Consider the following 18,373-nt stretch of genomic DNA (forward strand, 5'->3'; position numbering starts at 1 on the left):
TAAAGACCTGATTTTGGTTTTGAATAACTGAATGAGGCGGTTCGTTACAGGTAGAAGTCATCATGTGGAAGTTTTAAAACTGTACCAAAGTCTGTATAATAAACTTCTATTGGGTGAACTGGCATCTTTTCAGTCCTTATCCGAATAACTAGAGCCATTCCTTAAAAATTTTCAAAGTGATTGGCCTTTAACTCTATTTCTTCGAAAAGACCTGATTTTGGTTCTGAAGAATTGAATGAGGCGGTTCGTTACTGGTGAAATTCTTCAAATCCATTCAATTAAATTTAAAATAGACATTTTCAAAACAAACAGGTACCAATGGTTTATTGTGCAACTTCAGAAAGGTACAAGATAATGATTTAGGGATTGTAGAAAGTGTTTGATGTATATGGTTTCTTAAATTTTGGAAAAATGTCACTTAGCATTCAAATTGACAAAAGCAGTACGTTTCCTTAATCCCAATAACTAACTGAACAATCCGTGCAAGAGGTGTCTGAAGCATTTTACATTTTGTTGACTGCAAACATATGCAAAGCCACTCCATTGGAAGAAGCAGACAGGGCTTTTAGAGATATTATTCTGACGAATCAGATCATTCTAAATAAGTTGAATAACTATTAAAGATGTGATAGAGTGGATGATTTTTGGATGAAAAAAATCGAAAACAGTAGTTTAAAAAAGGTAGTGCAATTTCTAAGAATTCTCACGGCATTGCGACAGTAGAGAGAGGATTCTCTGTCAAGAAGGAGATTTTGATTGAAAATTTAAAAAAATCACTTATAGGCCAAATATTATTGTATGATACTCTAAAATAATTTCTGGACTAAAAAAGGCATAAGTATGATAAGTCACCGTACGACGATCATCATGAAAATCTATACATAGACTATTGATGATACAAGAAATCGATTTACGATGATGTATTGATATCTAGTTAGCCTAGACCACTTCCATGCATAAACAAAATATTGCGTTACCATAGCAAAGAACAATAACTTATTAGAAGTGTCAGTGTAAATTTTGACGTCAAAAAAATAAACCAGAGTTACGCAATAAATTAAAAGAAAAAAGATGAAGAAAGAAGATTATAATCACATGAGAAAAAAACAGGTTAATAAATTCAGATACTTTTTTTGGCTCTGCCTCTCCGTCTAGAAGCATCGCGTTCGATCTGTGCTCGATTTGAAAATGATGTAGACTTGTTAAACCGAATTGTTACTATGGATGAGACATTTCTACGATCCAGAAACAAAGCAACAGTCGATGGAATGGCGACACTCTGGTTCTTCAAGGGTGTTTCATGTCCAAAAATCAGATGGAAAATTTCTTGCTTCAGTTTTTTGTATCAAAAGTGTTGTTATTTCTGAAACTGGGAACTATTGTCAGGAGCTCAAATCGTATCAGTAGATGGAGGAGATACAAAATTATAAGAACGATTTTATTGTGAGGACTGAAAATCGAGTTTCTGATAGACAGGCAACATTTTGAATTCTCAATAAAAAAACTGTTTAATTGTCTTAAAACATTTTTATCTTATATAAAAGTATACTAATTTAAAAAATTATGATTAAAAATTTAAATGTAAGTGAATGTTACCAAATTAGTTTCAAACAGAAAACATATATTCCATAACAAAATCCTGAATTAACATAAAACTGAAATTCAAATATCCTCTGATTTGGTATAAGTAGTTAATACCTAAAGTAAAGTTATAAAATTAAAAATAGCGTTACAAAAATGAATATGAATTATTTATTTTTGGGAATAAATGACTGGTTTGCCCCTATTCGAATTCTTTGAACAATCTCTCCAATCGAATCTGGAGTAGCTTCTTCCAATGTTCTAGTACGTTCGGTTGCTGGTAACTCCTAAAAATCAGTAAATAAAAATTAATTTTTAATAGAAATTACTTTTGACGTTTTGACCTAGTCTTTTTCAAAATATACTTTGACATTGAAACTTGTATAATTGCGTTAAATTCGTCATTATGCTGTCAAAAACAATATTATAACAAATATATAAATATTATGCCATGTCTTTGGGGGAGGACTCGTCCTAATACTAATGTACCCCCCTTTGTCAAGATCCTGGATCGGCCCTTGCTCAATTTTCAAATATCACTGAGCATATACCTTTAATTAGTTATGTAGCAAGTGAATTTCTGTTATTTATATAGTGAGTTTCGTCGAAAAAAAACTTAATTAACACGGAAAATGTTTTTAATAATAAACTTTATCCAAAGAGAATGCACGAATTTTTTTTTTATATTTTTCTTTCCTATTTCTTGACAAAAAACTGAACGAACATTCAAAACTTAAAAGTTACTAATAAAACATCGGTATTATAGATTATCTGAGAGAACTACTTATATGCAACCATTAATACACGTTATGATATTCTCCTTTTACCAGTATTGCTGACTATTTAATCTATTTTTTTGATATTGAGATGTATGTCCTATGTACAAAGTGATACAATTGTGACAAGGAAACTCAAATATAATATTACTTCTATTATGTTTTGCAGATTCAGATTATAGTTTGGTGAAGTATTTTCATGATATATTACAATCTTTATGATTTATTCTAATATATTAATTAAAATAATTTGATAATTGTTGAGAAAGTCATTTTATATTATTATTTATTTATAGTAAACAAAAGTCGCAAGTTAGTGACTGAGAAAATAAAGAGTACAGTAGTGATGATTTTTAGGAATTGAGGTGAGGGGTCCTCTTTTGTCAATCTGTTATCAAAACAACAAAAGCTTTTTATTTATTCAAGCAATCCGTTAGGAAGCTATGGTTCAAAAAATTTCTAGAGTAACGGGGGACCATAAGTTTATGCTCGGCAGTGTATTTATTGAAATAATTCGACAGTTGTTGGGAAAATCCCTGTACATATGGTAAGGAAAAATGTTTTAATTTTTGATGTTTACTTTCTGTTAAGAAAAAATAATTTTCTAAATAGACATTCTCTTTCGTATTTTTAGAAGGATTAGAAGGATGATTCTAATCCTTCTATCTGGAACTTTTGAAGTTTGGCTTATGGGATAGATAAATTTGAATCTTGTACCAAATCATCAAGAACATTTAGTGAAAGCAAATTTATTTGTAAGAGCATACATTCAAAAATTGATCAAAGTCATTAATGAGCTCATTAATAATTGCAGGATTAGTTGATACAGGAACTTCTCCCCTACGAGGGATAATGCAGGTTTCAGCTCTTGCTAGTACGTTTCAATTTTGGAGCAATAATCTAAATGCTGATCAAATCTAAGTTGCGGTCTGTTAGATTCATTCGACTATTTATGGGGCTCAATATTTTTTTGTAATGATTCAATTATTTGAAATTTGCAATGTTAATTATTTTAGACAATAAAATAAAAAACAGACCAAAGATTACTGGAAAAAGTGAAACAAAGCTAATGATGATACCAAAGTATTTCTATGGTCATTTACTACATTGTCTCATTTGTGTAGATTATAGTAAACTAGAAGACACTTGACTGAATGACAAGTACTTGCCTTTCCTGAAAAAGAACTTAAAGCTGCATTCCTTATAGGTCGAGATTGATTAACAACTTTTTTGTTTGCCCTCTCTTTTTGTACTTCAGAAACCCTTTGCCTCTCTCCTAAACGAAAATTACGTCTCTTTGCAGCTGATTGTACATCTATATGACGCAAAACTTCCCTAGTCTCGCAATATATATCAGGTTTATAGGTATCTACATTTTCCTAAAAAATAAATTGAATCTTAAACACATCAACTTCCATATCTTATTGTGTGAGTTATAGGATGAAATCTAATAAAGTGTATGAATTTTTAGTAGAGAACTGAACTCATTTTTTTGCAGAAAATGAAATGTTTTATTTTAATAATATATTGGTAATCTTACTTTCTTCATAAATAAAACAATACTTACAGTGTCCCAATTATCTTCTGGTGATATATGTATGTTATGAATTGGAAACTTATTCAAATTGGTTTTATCTTCTTGGTAAATGGTAACTTCTATTTTCTTTCTATCTGGACAGTTATCATGATGATACTTAAAAAAGAATATACAAAAATAAGATATATTTCTAGTAAAATTTAGTGAATAGATGCAGATATTGTAACAAACTTTCTGGTAAGGGTGAAACAAACTATCCAGCAAGACCCTATTTACTCCAGAGGGCTGGGTTAGGTTAGCCACAATAAGTGACGGAATTGTTTATTTCGAATCACTAAATGGGGGCATATCCATATGAAAATACTATGAGGGCGTCTCATTGATCTTTTTTGAAGAAGAATTTACTACATTTTTCTGAAAACTGTTTCAACCCACCAAATTTTTGTAGCAAGGGGAAGTGACAATCAGTGTTGTGAATAGTCGAAAAATTTAAATGTTTCACTCATTCACACGAGGAAAGAGTGAGACAGGTGCGGTACAACAATAAATATTAAAAAATCCTGACTTCAATCCAAATAACCTGACAGAAAACAAAACGAATCTAGCTTTAGAAACGGCGCTATATTCGCTAGAAACAGCCGATAGTGTCACCAACCATTCGCCAAGTTACCCTATACTTTGTTGTTCCGTTCAGTACTATGATACGTTTCAACACATATGTGTATCCTTCAGAATGGAATAGGTTTAACGAAAAACTTGGATCGCTGAGCAAAACAGGTGATAGTTAAAATATACCGTGAGTGAAAATTGATAGCTAATTTCATTTTAGGTTATGATGGACCTTTTCAAAGTTGTAATTAAAGATTGAATACTAAATAAGGAACTGGAAAATATCCATCAAACGAAATAGTGTTAAATAAGTCGAGTGGAGTATTATTTAGTTTTGTAATATCAAAAAGTAATTCAATATAGCCAGAAATAAAATGAATAAAGAACATTGTATCAATGACTCGAATAAATGATTACTCTGATCACCGAAAATGCAAATGAAATAATATTGTGCCCTGTTAGACACAACTTATGCTGTTAAATTTGGGTATTTAATTTATATTTCCTCACAAAGCCATACCATCCTTCATTTTATATTAAATAAAGTTTTAACTGGCTCATGATTTTGCTATTCTGTGAGTTCTTCTTGATACTGCATATTTGATATATCTGACAAATCCTCTAACATTACTTGCATCATTCATGTTGATAAAACAATTTGACCTAATTCAGAAAATCTTCCTTTTAAATCAGCAGATAGAATATTAAAATGATTGACAATGCTAAGTAAAGGGGTATGAGCCACTTCACATTTTTGGAGCCAAAAAACTGTTCAACTCAATAAAAGTAATAAAACCAAACATCTTCACTTTTGCATCAACAAGATGATATTCAGAAAATAGAATGTTCCATAGAAGGCAGCATAAAATACATTTCATACTGGGTATATATACATTCTATTTTCTGAATATCATCAATTCTTATAAGTTCTGCTACTTATATTTCTAATATATTCATATCTGTTTCCAATTTTTTATATCGAATACCTATAAAGCATTATTGATACTTTTCTAATAACTCAACATATCTTATTTCTTAATAACTCAACATATCTTATTTCTTATATAACAAATATTAAAGGATTGTATGCATACCTGCAATTCAGGTTCTGGTATTTTGTGAGTAACATTAAAATCACATTCAACTAATTTAGCTTCAGGGTAATTTTTTTTGCATTTTACGAGATGAGTGTTCATGACTTTCCTCCTTATAAAATGAGCACTGTTATAAGGGCACATGATTTGTTCTTCTGGACTAAAAGAATATTTCCATAAATTATTGAGAAAGAATTGATTTATCATAATTATACTGGAAAGGAAAACAAAATCGATTGCAATGTTTCCAATAAAATTAATATATGAAAAATAGCTATGTAAAATGAACTTACTTTAAATATATCTCCATTTTTATTTAACTACTTCTATTTTTCCTAAAAAATAAAAAGAATTAAACAGCAGCAGTTATATCTCCATTTTTTTTAAAGTACACTACATCTGACTTTTATTGTATAATATTTGTGTCAAGTGATTTTTGTTAATGTAAACAGTCAAAAAAAGTATGTATGAGATATATATATTGGTGTTAGGTGAAATATGTCTACATATCTATATGTTTAATAGACTACAGCTTCTGCAAGTTCGGTCTCACCTGAAATAAATTGCATTAGATGACTAGTCCTTTTGTAAAAGTGTCGAACAATTGATATAATGATACTTTAAAAATGAGTAAAAAAAAGAATCGTTTAAAAATGAAATTGAACTGTGAGATATTGAAGAGTGAAGTAACGAGAGGCACTGAATGAGATTACGAAAATGGTTGCACATTTTTTTTTCACATTTTCATTTTATGAGAACCTAAAGAGACACACTAGAAAAATACACTTTAGTGTAAACTGTTTATACATTTATAAAGTTAGGGATACATGCAATGTCCAATAGACATTTAAGCTATTAATGTTAAGTAATTTATATAATTAATGTAAACAATGAATGCAATTTTATGCCAGACACTTGACACTTAATTAAACAAAATCCTTTGTACCATTAAATTGGTGTGCAATGATATTATTGTTAAAAGGTCTTTATTCGAGACTGTTGTTTAATGTACCTTTTATACGTCTGTTTGCTCCACCTTAATAATACCCATTAATCACTGCTGTCAGATCCATGATTTAGCTATATTTTTTTGCCACAAAAAATCGGTTTTTGAAATTATATCATGTTATATACTACTAAATACTTTCTTAGACCAGATTCCTCCAGTTTGAAGGCATGGAGCATTAACACAGGGCGACATAAATGTGATTGTTGTATATCAGTTTCTTAATGTACCTTGGTTTTTTGAACAATTTATTACTTGAAGTAGCTTTTGAAACAAAAGAAATTTGACTCAAACCTGTCAACATGAATGTTTGTATATGTAGATACCTCGGGGCTTTGATATTTTGTGTTAGAATAAAGAACTGAAAATGGGCATAGAAAATGACTTTTATTTAACACCACCAGAAATTAGAAAAGCTGCTGAAGTTAACTCAATAAATTTATTGCAGGAAAAATCAAGAAAAGTATGAACTGTGTGTGTATCTTTTTTAAACTGACAAAAGGAATTATTGATAATTATAAATAGATTTCATCATCTGGTAAGATTAAATACTTAATATTTGTTAAGCTAAATAAATACATGAGATATTATATGATTATCATAATGTTCAATAACTATGTAATGTGTATAAATGAACAATAATATGTATGAAATATTTGTTTCTAGTGTTTCTAATAATGTAACACAATTTTCCAACAAAAAATTTCAAGAAAAATATTTAGTAGTCGTGGATAAAGTATAGTATTCCACTCGCATATTATGAGTAATTATTCACTCGGAGATTTATTCCAATCGCTAGCACTCGTAGCAGTAAACTTCAACTTTGGAATAATAACCTTCAATATACACTATGAATAATATATTGTCACATTAATCAAAGTGAGCACATGACTGATACAATAAAATAAAATAAATTTATAACTATATATAGGAAAATATAAAAAAGTGTCAAATCTAAATATTTTTGACATCTGATAGTATATTGTTTTGTTTTATTACCATAACTTTGTTATTGATTTGTAATTTTAACAACATAGTTATCATGAAAAAGAAGCATTTTTTGAAATAAGACAAAAAAATTGTCCATATAAAAAATTACTTAGATTAGATATAAAAAATGTAGAACAAATCTTACTTTTCCAAAAATTGGAAGCACAGCCGAATTTTATTAGTCAGTATCTGCTTTAATTAATTTTCATCCGATGAAAACATAATTATAGGTAACCAAACTTTTACAACAAATGAACTTCTGCAGCCTGAAGTCGCCTCTCACAACTTGCCAAAAACTCTTCTTCTTTCACTTAAAGCTAGGTAAATTTGGGGTAAACGATCATTATTATTATTATTAGGATAAAATCATTGAAGAAGACCAGAGAAAAGGCCATTGAAGATTTTTTTATGTTGATATTTTATTATTATTATATTATTTGTCCAATGGGGTTTGTTCATAAGTGAAAAATATACCAAACTTTTAAAATGGCTCTTTACGATAATAAATATTGGTTATTATCCCATATAAGAAATTCATTTATGTCTACTGATGATACAGGTAACTGAAAATCGTTTGAAATGTAAGTTTCGAATAATATATTTTAGGAATGTGCGAGCTAGTAATGTCTGGAGAAGCTAAAGACATAAAAGATCATATAAAAAGTACAGAACCTTACCCAGATCCGGAATCAAGTGATGACGAAGAAGATGAGTTCGAATCATTTGATTTCCAACTGGATATGGATTTTAATATTAGGGAACGATCAAATACTGCCACTCAAATAGAAAAATTAGAATTAATTCGCAAGAAAGCAGCGAAAATGAGGCATATTAAATGGGAAACTAATAAAGGACTGAATAAGGACATGGATATAGATGAATTGTTTGCAAAGAAAGATATTAACGTGGCGTGTAAATCTGAGAAACCTGTTTCCAAATTATCAGCTTTAATACAAAAGCATGCAGATGTACCAAAAAATCCATTCATAGAATATGCGAAATTTGATGGTACGGGACAAGTTAATATACCCACTAAAAAGTATAAAATATTTTTAACCATGTTACCACCACAACAGAGAAATTATCCAATGCCGGTTTGTTGTGTTGCTAATGCGAAAGTACAAGATTTGATTGGATTGATACTTCTCAAATTTAGGTGAGTACTATTCCCATTTACATTTCTTCATTGTTATAATAATATATGAAAACCTCAAAAATATAACATACATAACATTACAATCAATCTTACTTCTTCACATGGCAATGTGACAGCAGAGAGAGGATTTTCTGTCAATAAAGAGATTTTGGTAAAAAATTTAAAAGAAGAATCACTCATAGGCCAAAGATTAATGTACTATTCTCAACAAAAAATTGGTAGACTAAAAAATGTAGATATTTCAAAATGTATGATACTGTCTACTCAAGGTATGGCGCAGCACAAAAAGACAAAAAATCACAAGATTTGCTGAAAACTGAACAAAGAGAACTAGAAAGACTGGAAACAAAAAATAAAAAATTCTTGAAGGCTGTTGAAAAAAAGCAATGGAGCAAGAATTAGTTAAATTGGAAAAATATTTTTGTATTTTCTAAAATAAATATTCATCATCTTAAATGTGTAGTAAATTCAGAAAATTTCAACTAGGAAAATTTGATAATTAATCTCTATTAAACGCCATCTCTAAGTTAGGCCAAGTACTTCTGGGACCATCCTCTTATTTAGATTTGCATTTATATTTTGAGACTATAAAGGTATTAGTTTTTAATTGAAATTTCAGTTATAATTATGGTACATCAAATCTTAAAAATGTAAATCATTATGGACTTTATATAACAGAAGAGGATGGAGAGGTCGATAGTGATTTTCCATGTTTGGATTCCAAGGAACCAATTTCAAAATTTGGCTTTGGTTGTCTTGGTTTAGTTGAACATAAAGAAAGTATTAAAACAGTATCATTTCCAGATGATACATTATTTACCATCGAAGGAGTTGGAACAAGGCTTACAACAATATCAGACAAAAAAGCTGATGAGAATAAACAGATGGAAAATGTTATACAGGCAGTAAGTTTATTGGGTTTGGAAATCATTTTACTTACCTTGTTTATATTTTTTTTTCAAGTTTTAATTACTCTATATATTTTTGTTTCAGGTAGAAGATCATAATAAATTAATGGAGGCTCCGCTGTACCGTTCTTTTAGAGTTTATATGTTGAGTAAAGTAAAACCAAAAATAGAGGTAAATATAGGAGTGAGTGGGGAGAGAATAGAAATCGATCCAGTACCTCAAAAGGGTTCTAAGTTATTACCTTTTAAAGCAAAAGCCATCAGCCATCCAATTGATAGTATCGCTTGTTGTGAAATCATAGATGATAAAAATGGAAGAGTTACTTTTAGGATAACATATAAAACAAATACAGGTAGTAGCTTTAGTGGAGCAGCAGACACATCAGTTTCTGGAGGTAATGACGAATACAAAGATTTTGACTGTGTTTGACTATTAAATTAAAATAGTAAATGTAACAGGTGAAAAATGGGAAGTTGCTGAAAGTAATCACTTATAATTTTGAGATGGGAGTAGGGAAAAAAAATAATAAAAACATACATTGAGTCACTGAAGTAGTCATTTTTATTTGAAATAGGCTTCAGCTTAACTCTCCAGATTTTAATTTTTTTAGAAATGTTCTCCTTGTTACAAAGTGTTTTTTAACCCCACTGTGACAAAACATTTTTTTATCAATCAAAATATTATAGTGTGTAAATTATACAGTCCATTCGGACTCGACAATTGCGTTGTAGATTTCTATATGTACAAAAGGTCAGCAAACAATTTTTTACGAGTTATAATAAGACTTTATTTTCTATGCAAATTTACGAAACTGTTGCGATTTTTACAAGACAAAAGTGGACTTTACATTATTGACAATAAATATGACTACACTGTTTGCAAAGTGCCATTTTGTATCTAGCGGGTTCCTTGTTATTGTCATAGAGAGCATATGGTCAACATTATCAAACTGTACATCGGCAATGTGTCTTTTCTCACCTCTTCTGACAGTTTTTGATGATGTTGGTGAATAATCACAAGCTGAGCTTTTCTTGCATTCTCAATAGGCCTACCTGCCATTATAAGACCATTAGTTACATCAAAGTGAAATTATTTTTGGGACAGTCTCTTATATTCTCCCTTATATTCCAGCCATGAATTAGCTGGAACAAACATTGCATTATTAATTACCAATCACAAAATCCAATTTCGTGATTTTATGATAATTCTATAGGTGTTAATCATTTGATCTAATAAGTCAACATCTCCCATTGAGTGATTAGATTTTGGAATTACTTCAGACCTCAGTATATTCAAATATTTATTAGATTTCTTCTCTCATCTTCTAGCAATATCTTACTGTCCTTTTCCAATGAAGTTGGAAGTCATGCAAACAGTTTAATTGTGTAACCATTTTACCAGTGAAATATTATCTGCACTCCTATTTCCGTCTGAAAAACTCCTTTTTGTCATACAGCACAGGCACAGAGCCTTCAGAACATCATAGGATGAAAAGTAATTGTAGTTTATGATTATTTGGAGAAATTCTGTTTGCAAAATGTAAGAAGCCTCCTAGTCCATATTGGTTCAAATTTTGCTCATCTCATTTCTTTTCCTTTGTAGAATAGGAAATCATAGGTGATTCCAATTTTTCCATACAAACAACAATTTTTTATGCCCCAAGTATATGGTTTGATATCAAGATTACCAGTAAAAGGAACCATTTGCTCCTCGATGCAGAGGTTTTCCTCTAAAATCAGTTGGGAACATCTTTTCCTAACACTATTTAAAAAAGGACAAAGTCTATTAAACTTGTCTTTGCAATTTTCAGGATGGCGAAAGAGATCAACAAAATGTAAACATGTTCGAAGCTGAAAAAACCTGTCCCCTGACAATATTCTAGAAATAAACTGATACCAAGAGTCATATCCCAATATAATAAAAGTTTTGGACGGAAACTTGTGCTAAACAGTTTTAATTTTATGTTGATTAGTTAGCTTAGGTATTCCTCTTTGCAGCGCATAAATATTGGTATACTGAGCCATTTATTAAATACATCACACAAAAAAATATTGCAACGATGAATCTAAACTTTGTGGTGGGCTGCAATTATTTGAATCTCCCAAAAAATCGCCTCTCGCATCTAAAAAATTGTTGACTTTGGTTTTTTTTCTTCATAATACTTGAGTTATGACTTATTCATGGTTTCTTCAAGTTCTGGTTGATTTTCTTCAGATTCAGACTCGCTGGAAGATTCTGATCAGAAGAATTTAGCGATTTCTTTTTTTCCAATTCTCTTGGTTTGTTGTGGAACATAGTCATCATCGCTGCTATAATCCCACCAAATATCTATATCTGAAGTGTCATCTTGAATAAATTCTAAAAGATCTTGAATATCTGTATCACTTGATACACCTTGAATATATAAAATTCCAAAGTCAACATAGCGTTCGTTTAAGACCTAATGTGCAGTATAATGTACATTAATTCAAAACGTCGATTTGAGCATCAAATATAGTATTTCATGCTTTGTAGACTTATCTGAGAGTACATATTCATCAATCAGTAACTTATACAAAAACTCTAATGAAATTGCTTTAAATTTTAGCAAAAAAATACAATAAATGATCACTCACCAGGCAAATACAATGTCTCGTCGACCATGTTTAACAAGTGACTAATTAGTTGTGTTCTTACCTACTAGATGTCGCCACTAGTCTCAGTATTTTAAAACACATGTACATGAGAAATGCCACATGGTCCCAAAATGTAAATTGCGAACAAAATAATAATGATAATCAATTAATAGTATGTACACCATAGTGTACTATAGGTCTAAAAGGGTTAATTTTCAAGTTTTTTTAAAAAAATGACAAAACCTGGCTAAGGATCGATTATTAAGTTGTTTTTGAAAACTATGAAAAATTTGTTCAATTGTAGATGAAGAAATATTAGATATTCCTTTTCTAAAAGCTTCTCTCAAATCATCTTTGGACTTGGGTATTTCTGCATAACAGTAATCTTTCAGGAGCCCCATAAGAAGAAATCATATAGGTCTAAGTTCGGTGATTATGGGGGCCATTCTATACCTGCGTGTGCAAACTTTGATATCCTAAACCGATGACGCGTTTACCATAAACTTCCTGTTAACAAATTCAAATATAATTTTTTTTATTCTTACGTTCTAAGTGTATTTTTACTGACTACTCTTTTACTTTCAAACTTGATCCGAAAACCTCTATATGATTACAGTTTTTACCTCTAGAATAAAAGCACACAATGAGATATACACCGTTTCTTCGGTTGTGAGGTTATTCGTTGTAAAGTACACTTACTGCTCTTCATGTCGTCTCAATAGAAACTGACAACATTCTAGAATATACCTACGTGGGCCCAGCCTTATAGGGTAGAGTAAGGGCAAGATTCCATTTGTCACCTTGTACATAATGGATTTATACCTAAAGTAGAACACTAAGCCTCTTCAAGCTCTACAGATTCTATATTTTTGGATGTATCAGTCTTGGTTAATAAGATTTTGCTTTCAACAATAATTTTCTATCTTGTTCGATCCTTAGTTTTTCCCTCGTCAATGTTTAACTTCTCATCTTCTTCCACTTTCTGTGTACCTATATTAATCTGTCTTGTCTCTTTTTTTCTACCTAGATTCAATAGTGACGATGAATATAAAATCACTTTTCCAATGTCTTTAACTGCTCTTTGGTATTCTTTAGACTATTTTTCAATTTTGATATTTTGGCTATTGCATTCCGATGAACACATAACCATTTCCCTATTCATTAAATTTTCTTGCTACTTCCAGCTCCAATAAAAAACCCGATTTTTTTGTCAAAACTACTAATTTCCTCTGTAACAAAAGAATCTGAAAATTCACTTGAAAACTTCAATAGCTCTTCTATAGGTAAATTTTCAAATATTATGGTATGAACATTTGAACTATCAACTTGATGCTCCTAGACAATCATATTAGTATCTACTATACCTGTACTTACAGCATATGAATGCCCTTGGTTTACAATATGGTCATTAACTTTGATCTTCATAAATGTAAGAAGACAAGTCAGGGCAGATGAAAGGTAGGAATAGGTGGGATAGTTTTATACTTCAAATATTTTCTATTGCTATTTGTAAAATCACTTTCCAGATAATGATTTTCACACAAGCGATAATTTGATGTTGAGCATTGAATTTTACAAAATTTTTTCCATTTAGAAAACAGACCAGGAGAGGGTTTGAGAAATCGAAAAAAATATTTATTTTTGTTTCCTTCCACATATTTACGCATTCTGAAGATTTATATCTATACTTTACTCTGTCACATACCATCAAGTACATCCTGAAATATTCATGGAAAATTACAGAAAATAATACTTAGCTGTTAATTTATTATATATATAAATTATAAAATTACAATCTATTTGTATGTTGAGAAATATATATTGTCCATTTAACCGATTTCAACAAGAAATCATAATTATAAATTCTGATAGTATCACCTACCTGTGTACCGAAATCTGAAGAACATTGCGTGGGAATTCAGAAATTGATGACGAATGACATATTGACAGTAATGACACATTTTTATTACATTACCGTCACGATTGACCTTATTTTTGGTATGTTCTGTGTGATTCAGTATCTGAATTCCAGTTTTTTTGCCTTTTAATGAAATTTATAGATTATGGGGAATATTTGAGAGATTATCATCAAGTATATTTATAGGCTTCACAAAACAAGAGGTTTCATTAATGGAAAGAATACAAACCCAATATTGTTAGGTTGAGGGAATCTGGTGCAAATCGAAATTGCATGTAATTTTTTACAATGTCAAAACAGTACATACGATGAATCTTGCATACTGTTTCACACAATGCAAGGAACTTGTTACAGAATCATCGCTGCCATTAACCAAAACCAACGCTTACATGTGGTTTTTAAAGTGCTACCACTCAAAAATTAATAGCAATGTAAATAAATTACAGCAAGACAATCCTGAACTAACAAGGTTAGACGTGCGAAAAAGTTTATATTACAGAAGTTCTCCAATAAATCTGTTGATGTAATGTTGTTAATAAAAGTAACAAGATTGCTTCCTAGATTTGGAACTCATTTCCAATACAATTCATATTAATAAAGCAAACTTTATAGTTGACATTACTTCATTGAAACTTCTACTGGAGGGCCAAATAGCTTTGAGCAGTTGTGTATATGTTATATTCTCATATTTGCCATGTTGCATTGGTAAAACCATATTATATTTTACAGGCACTTCTGATTCTGAATTACTCTTAAAGAAACATAATTAATTTTGTTTTAGTTTCAAGTTATTCGCTTTCTTCAAATATGACTTACAAAAATTACGATTTTGAAGGTAATACTTCAACCGCAATGGATTTGGTACAAAAAATAAATTTGATTCTAGAATTAAAGTCTAGTTATATAAGAGAAGAATATTTAGCAAATAAAGGAAAAAAGTTACAAAAAAAGAAAAGTTTTCATATTGTTAAGTGATTGTTATTATGTATATGTAGTTTTTATAACAAAGAACAGTATTAATACTTATATTTATGCAATCTTATTATATGAAAAATACCCAAATATTAATAATTTTTGTATAGATTTGTTATATTTTAGAAAATAAACGTATTGTGATTTAGTCTGTCTTATAATCCCAAAAATAAAAAGTTGAATTATTAATTCCCCACTTCACTTATACTTTATATATACTTGAAATATCTACTACTTTCTACATTAAATTCTACTATGGTCATGCTCTGTGCCACTGGATAAATGCTAGACCACCTCTATCACTATAAGGTTACTGTTACAGTTACTTAGTGGTGCGGGAGGGGTAAATGAAACGTAGCGTCCTCTCTGAGTTCATGAGCATAGCTAATATGTTTATAGATTTGACTATAGGTAACAATAGGGGCTATAATGTCGAGCCAATCACATGCGTTGTTGATCTAGGGTGGATGTCTACTAACAACAGCTTGTTAATTTAATTATAGCACGTGTTCAGTCGAAAAGAAGCATTTTTGTTCTATTCGCGTAGTTGATACCTGAAATGGGTGTGTAAAAGTTTTAAATCTCAAATTGTGGTCACACAACTAAAAAGTAAGGATATAAATTTTTACTAAACCATATTTCTATGTTATACGAGGATGTATTGATATCTAGTAAACCTAGACCAGTTCCATGCATAAACAAAATATTGCGTTACCATATCAACGAACAATAACTTATTAGAAGTGTCAGTGTAAAGTTTGACGTCAAAAAAGTAAACTAGAGTTACGCAATAAATTAAAAGAAAAAAGATGTCCACCGAAATTGTGAAAATCGAAAAATTGGAGTATCGAGCCATCATCAAGTACCTGTATTTAAAAGAGTTAAGAGGTAAGCGGATTTACGAAGATATGCTTAATACCCTTGGTGATCAATATCCTTCGTATGCGACCTTGAAAAATTGGACTGCAAGGTTCAACAGAGGTAAATTTTCCATTAAAGATGATGACCTATTGGGTAGGCCAGTTTCTGTATCAGTCACCTAAAATATCGATGCAGTTCATGACATTATTTTATCAGACCGTCGAATTGGGCTAAACGGATATCTGAAGCACTGAATATTTCATACGAACGCGTTTATTATATTAGTTCACGTCAATTTGGACATGAGAAAAATTGCTGCAAAATGTATCCCCAAATGTTTGAACGTTGTAGGCTTTTTAAACCGAATTGTTACTATGGATGAGACTTGATGAGAAACAAAGCAACAATTGATGGAATGGCGACACTCTGGTTCTCCAAGACCTAAGAAGTTTCGTGTGCAAAAATTTACTGGAAAAGTTCTTGCTTCAGTTTTTTCGGATTGCCATGGAGTAATCATGATTGATTTTTTGGATAAAGGTAGAACAATAACTGGAGATTACTATTCGACATTACTGACCACTCTACGGAAAAAACATTAAAGAGAAAAGACGCGGAAAGCTATCCAAAGGTGTTTTGTTTTTGCAGGACAACGCCTCTGCACACAATTGTCGTGTTGCCATGCAAAAAATTTGTGATTTAGGGTTTGAATTACTAGAACGCCCCCCTTATTCACCAGATCTGGCTCCGTCTGACATTATGTTTCCTCAACTGAAAAAAAGTTCAAAAGGTCGTAAATTTTCTTCCAACGAGGAGGTAATAAAAGCTGTGGAGGTCTGGTTTGCAGAACAAGAAGAAACATTTTTTTTAAAGGTCTAGAGACGTTGCAGGTTCGATGTAATAAATTATCCAATTAAGAGGAGAATATGTTGAGTAATAAAATATTTTGACATTGAAATTTTGTTTGGTTCTATAGTAGGCTAAGAATTTTTTCAATATATCCTTGTATATACCAGGAAAGTGTTGGATAATTATATTAAAGTTGTTCTTATTTTAGGTTTGCACTTCTTTCTGATGCCCAGTTAAAGACTGTCTGTCTAACCCGGTTCGATTTAAGGGCAACATTATAGGAAATTTGAAAGTATATCTAAAAAATGTCAGCTCTTTGTGTTTAAAACAAGGTGGCAAAGGTTTTGGATTGGTAAATGGTTCGGTCTCATCCTTAAATTTTCCTAGTAGGTATTTTTTTTTCATGTTCAAAAATACAAAACCACGATTTATAGACTTCGCAGTTGCTGGAGACTCCTCTGAAAATTTTTTGTTTCCACCACAAGCACCCCTTCAACAATACATTCAAACACCAGAAAACATTGAAGGTGGGTTTAATAGGTGTACTTACAAGATGTTCGTAATAAGTGTCAAAATAACTATCTTTAATAATATTTGTAGACATACTTGCTAAGAAGACATTTCTTCAAACACTTTAACCTTTAAATTTCTACACATGTAACTGTTGTGTGAGAAGCATACTGAATTTTTCTTTGTGTTACAGAAACTGCATTTGTCTTTGTCTTCAACAAAAGATGGCGCTTTCTTGTTTATAATGGCATACAAAAACTCAAGAAAAAAGATATAGTAGTAGTTTTAAAATGATTATGTATTTATTTAGGGCGCTGTCGCCTCAATGGGCACCTGAAGATGATAGACTTAGCAGATAATACAGCCTGTAGATTCTGTTGCGCAGAGAACGAAACCTCTATCCACATTCTCTAGAAGTGTGACTATATGAAATGCTCTTATATATACGTACGTACATGTATTTATCTATATGTAAATTTTGCACTTTTTAAAATGTAATAAAAAACTGTCGTTTGTCTAATTTTTTTTATTCCATTTCTGAAGCCCCATCCTCCCCATAATTAAAAATGGGAGTATATTTCTTTCGTCCAGTTCTTTATCGAAACAATTCAATGGAGTTTTATAAACCAAAATGATTGTGATCATTTTTGTTAATACAATTCCATGGAACTATTTCGAAAAATAACTGGATGAAAGATTTGAATTTTAAGTATGCCACCAAAAGCAGAAAGGAAACTGTTGTTTGATGAGCTAAGAGATGGCGCTGAACGAGAGCTCCAGTTGGGTATCTATAGAATGTGGTTCTTCTATGGTTTGTAGTGTATACGCCAGCTAACTATTTCGCTAGGGTTTTACAACAGTTTCGTCCGCTGAATACGACCAATGTCATTTTAGATATGATTAAAATGTGAGAAAAATATAGGTAAGTTAGTGTTCTTTAAAAATTGACAAGAGAAAAAAAAATAGATAACATATTATTTTCGTGTTGACTTG

The 18,373-nt window shown here is 30.7% G+C and overlaps 2 protein-coding genes across 4 annotated transcripts; one reads left to right on the plus strand and one right to left on the minus strand.

Annotated features, from left to right (window-relative positions):
* Window positions 1-301: 301 nt before the first annotated feature.
* Window positions 302-7,875, minus strand: LOC130453291 (gametocyte-specific factor 1 homolog). Its single transcript, XM_056792946.1, has 6 exons — window positions 7,739-7,875; window positions 5,891-5,932; window positions 5,598-5,757; window positions 3,925-4,050; window positions 3,527-3,736; window positions 302-1,868 (listed from the first exon to the last, which is right to left on the minus strand). Exons 2-6 carry the CDS (start codon window positions 5,905-5,907, stop codon window positions 1,749-1,751), a joined length of 633 nt encoding a protein of 210 aa, XP_056648924.1. The 5' UTR covers window positions 5,908-5,932; window positions 7,739-7,875; the 3' UTR covers window positions 302-1,748.
* Window positions 7,876-7,893: 18 nt separating this feature from the next.
* Window positions 7,894-17,897, plus strand: LOC130453289 (stress-activated map kinase-interacting protein 1). 3 transcript variants are annotated; one of them, XR_008911032.1, is made up of 6 exons: window positions 7,929-8,152; window positions 8,200-8,749; window positions 9,369-9,654; window positions 9,743-10,052; window positions 17,079-17,397; window positions 17,574-17,897. XR_008911032.1 is itself a non-coding variant. In XM_056792942.1 (5 exons), exons 1-5 carry the CDS (start codon window positions 8,080-8,082, stop codon window positions 15,164-15,166), a joined length of 1,413 nt encoding a protein of 470 aa, XP_056648920.1. In that variant the 5' UTR covers window positions 7,894-8,079; the 3' UTR covers window positions 15,167-15,311. The 3 variants fall into 3 exon arrangements, 2 of the variants coding, with proteins under 2 accessions (XP_056648920.1, XP_056648921.1); XM_056792942.1 differs by lacking the exons at window positions 17,079-17,397; window positions 17,574-17,897 and adding an exon at window positions 14,973-15,311 and having other exon boundaries at window positions 7,894-8,152; XM_056792943.1 differs by having other exon boundaries at window positions 17,079-17,897.
* The last annotated feature ends 476 nt before the right edge of the window (window positions 17,898-18,373 follow it).

Source organism: Diorhabda sublineata, chromosome 2, assembly GCF_026230105.1.
Source record: "Diorhabda sublineata isolate icDioSubl1.1 chromosome 2, icDioSubl1.1, whole genome shotgun sequence".
NCBI lineage: Eukaryota > Metazoa > Arthropoda > Insecta > Coleoptera > Chrysomelidae > Diorhabda > Diorhabda sublineata.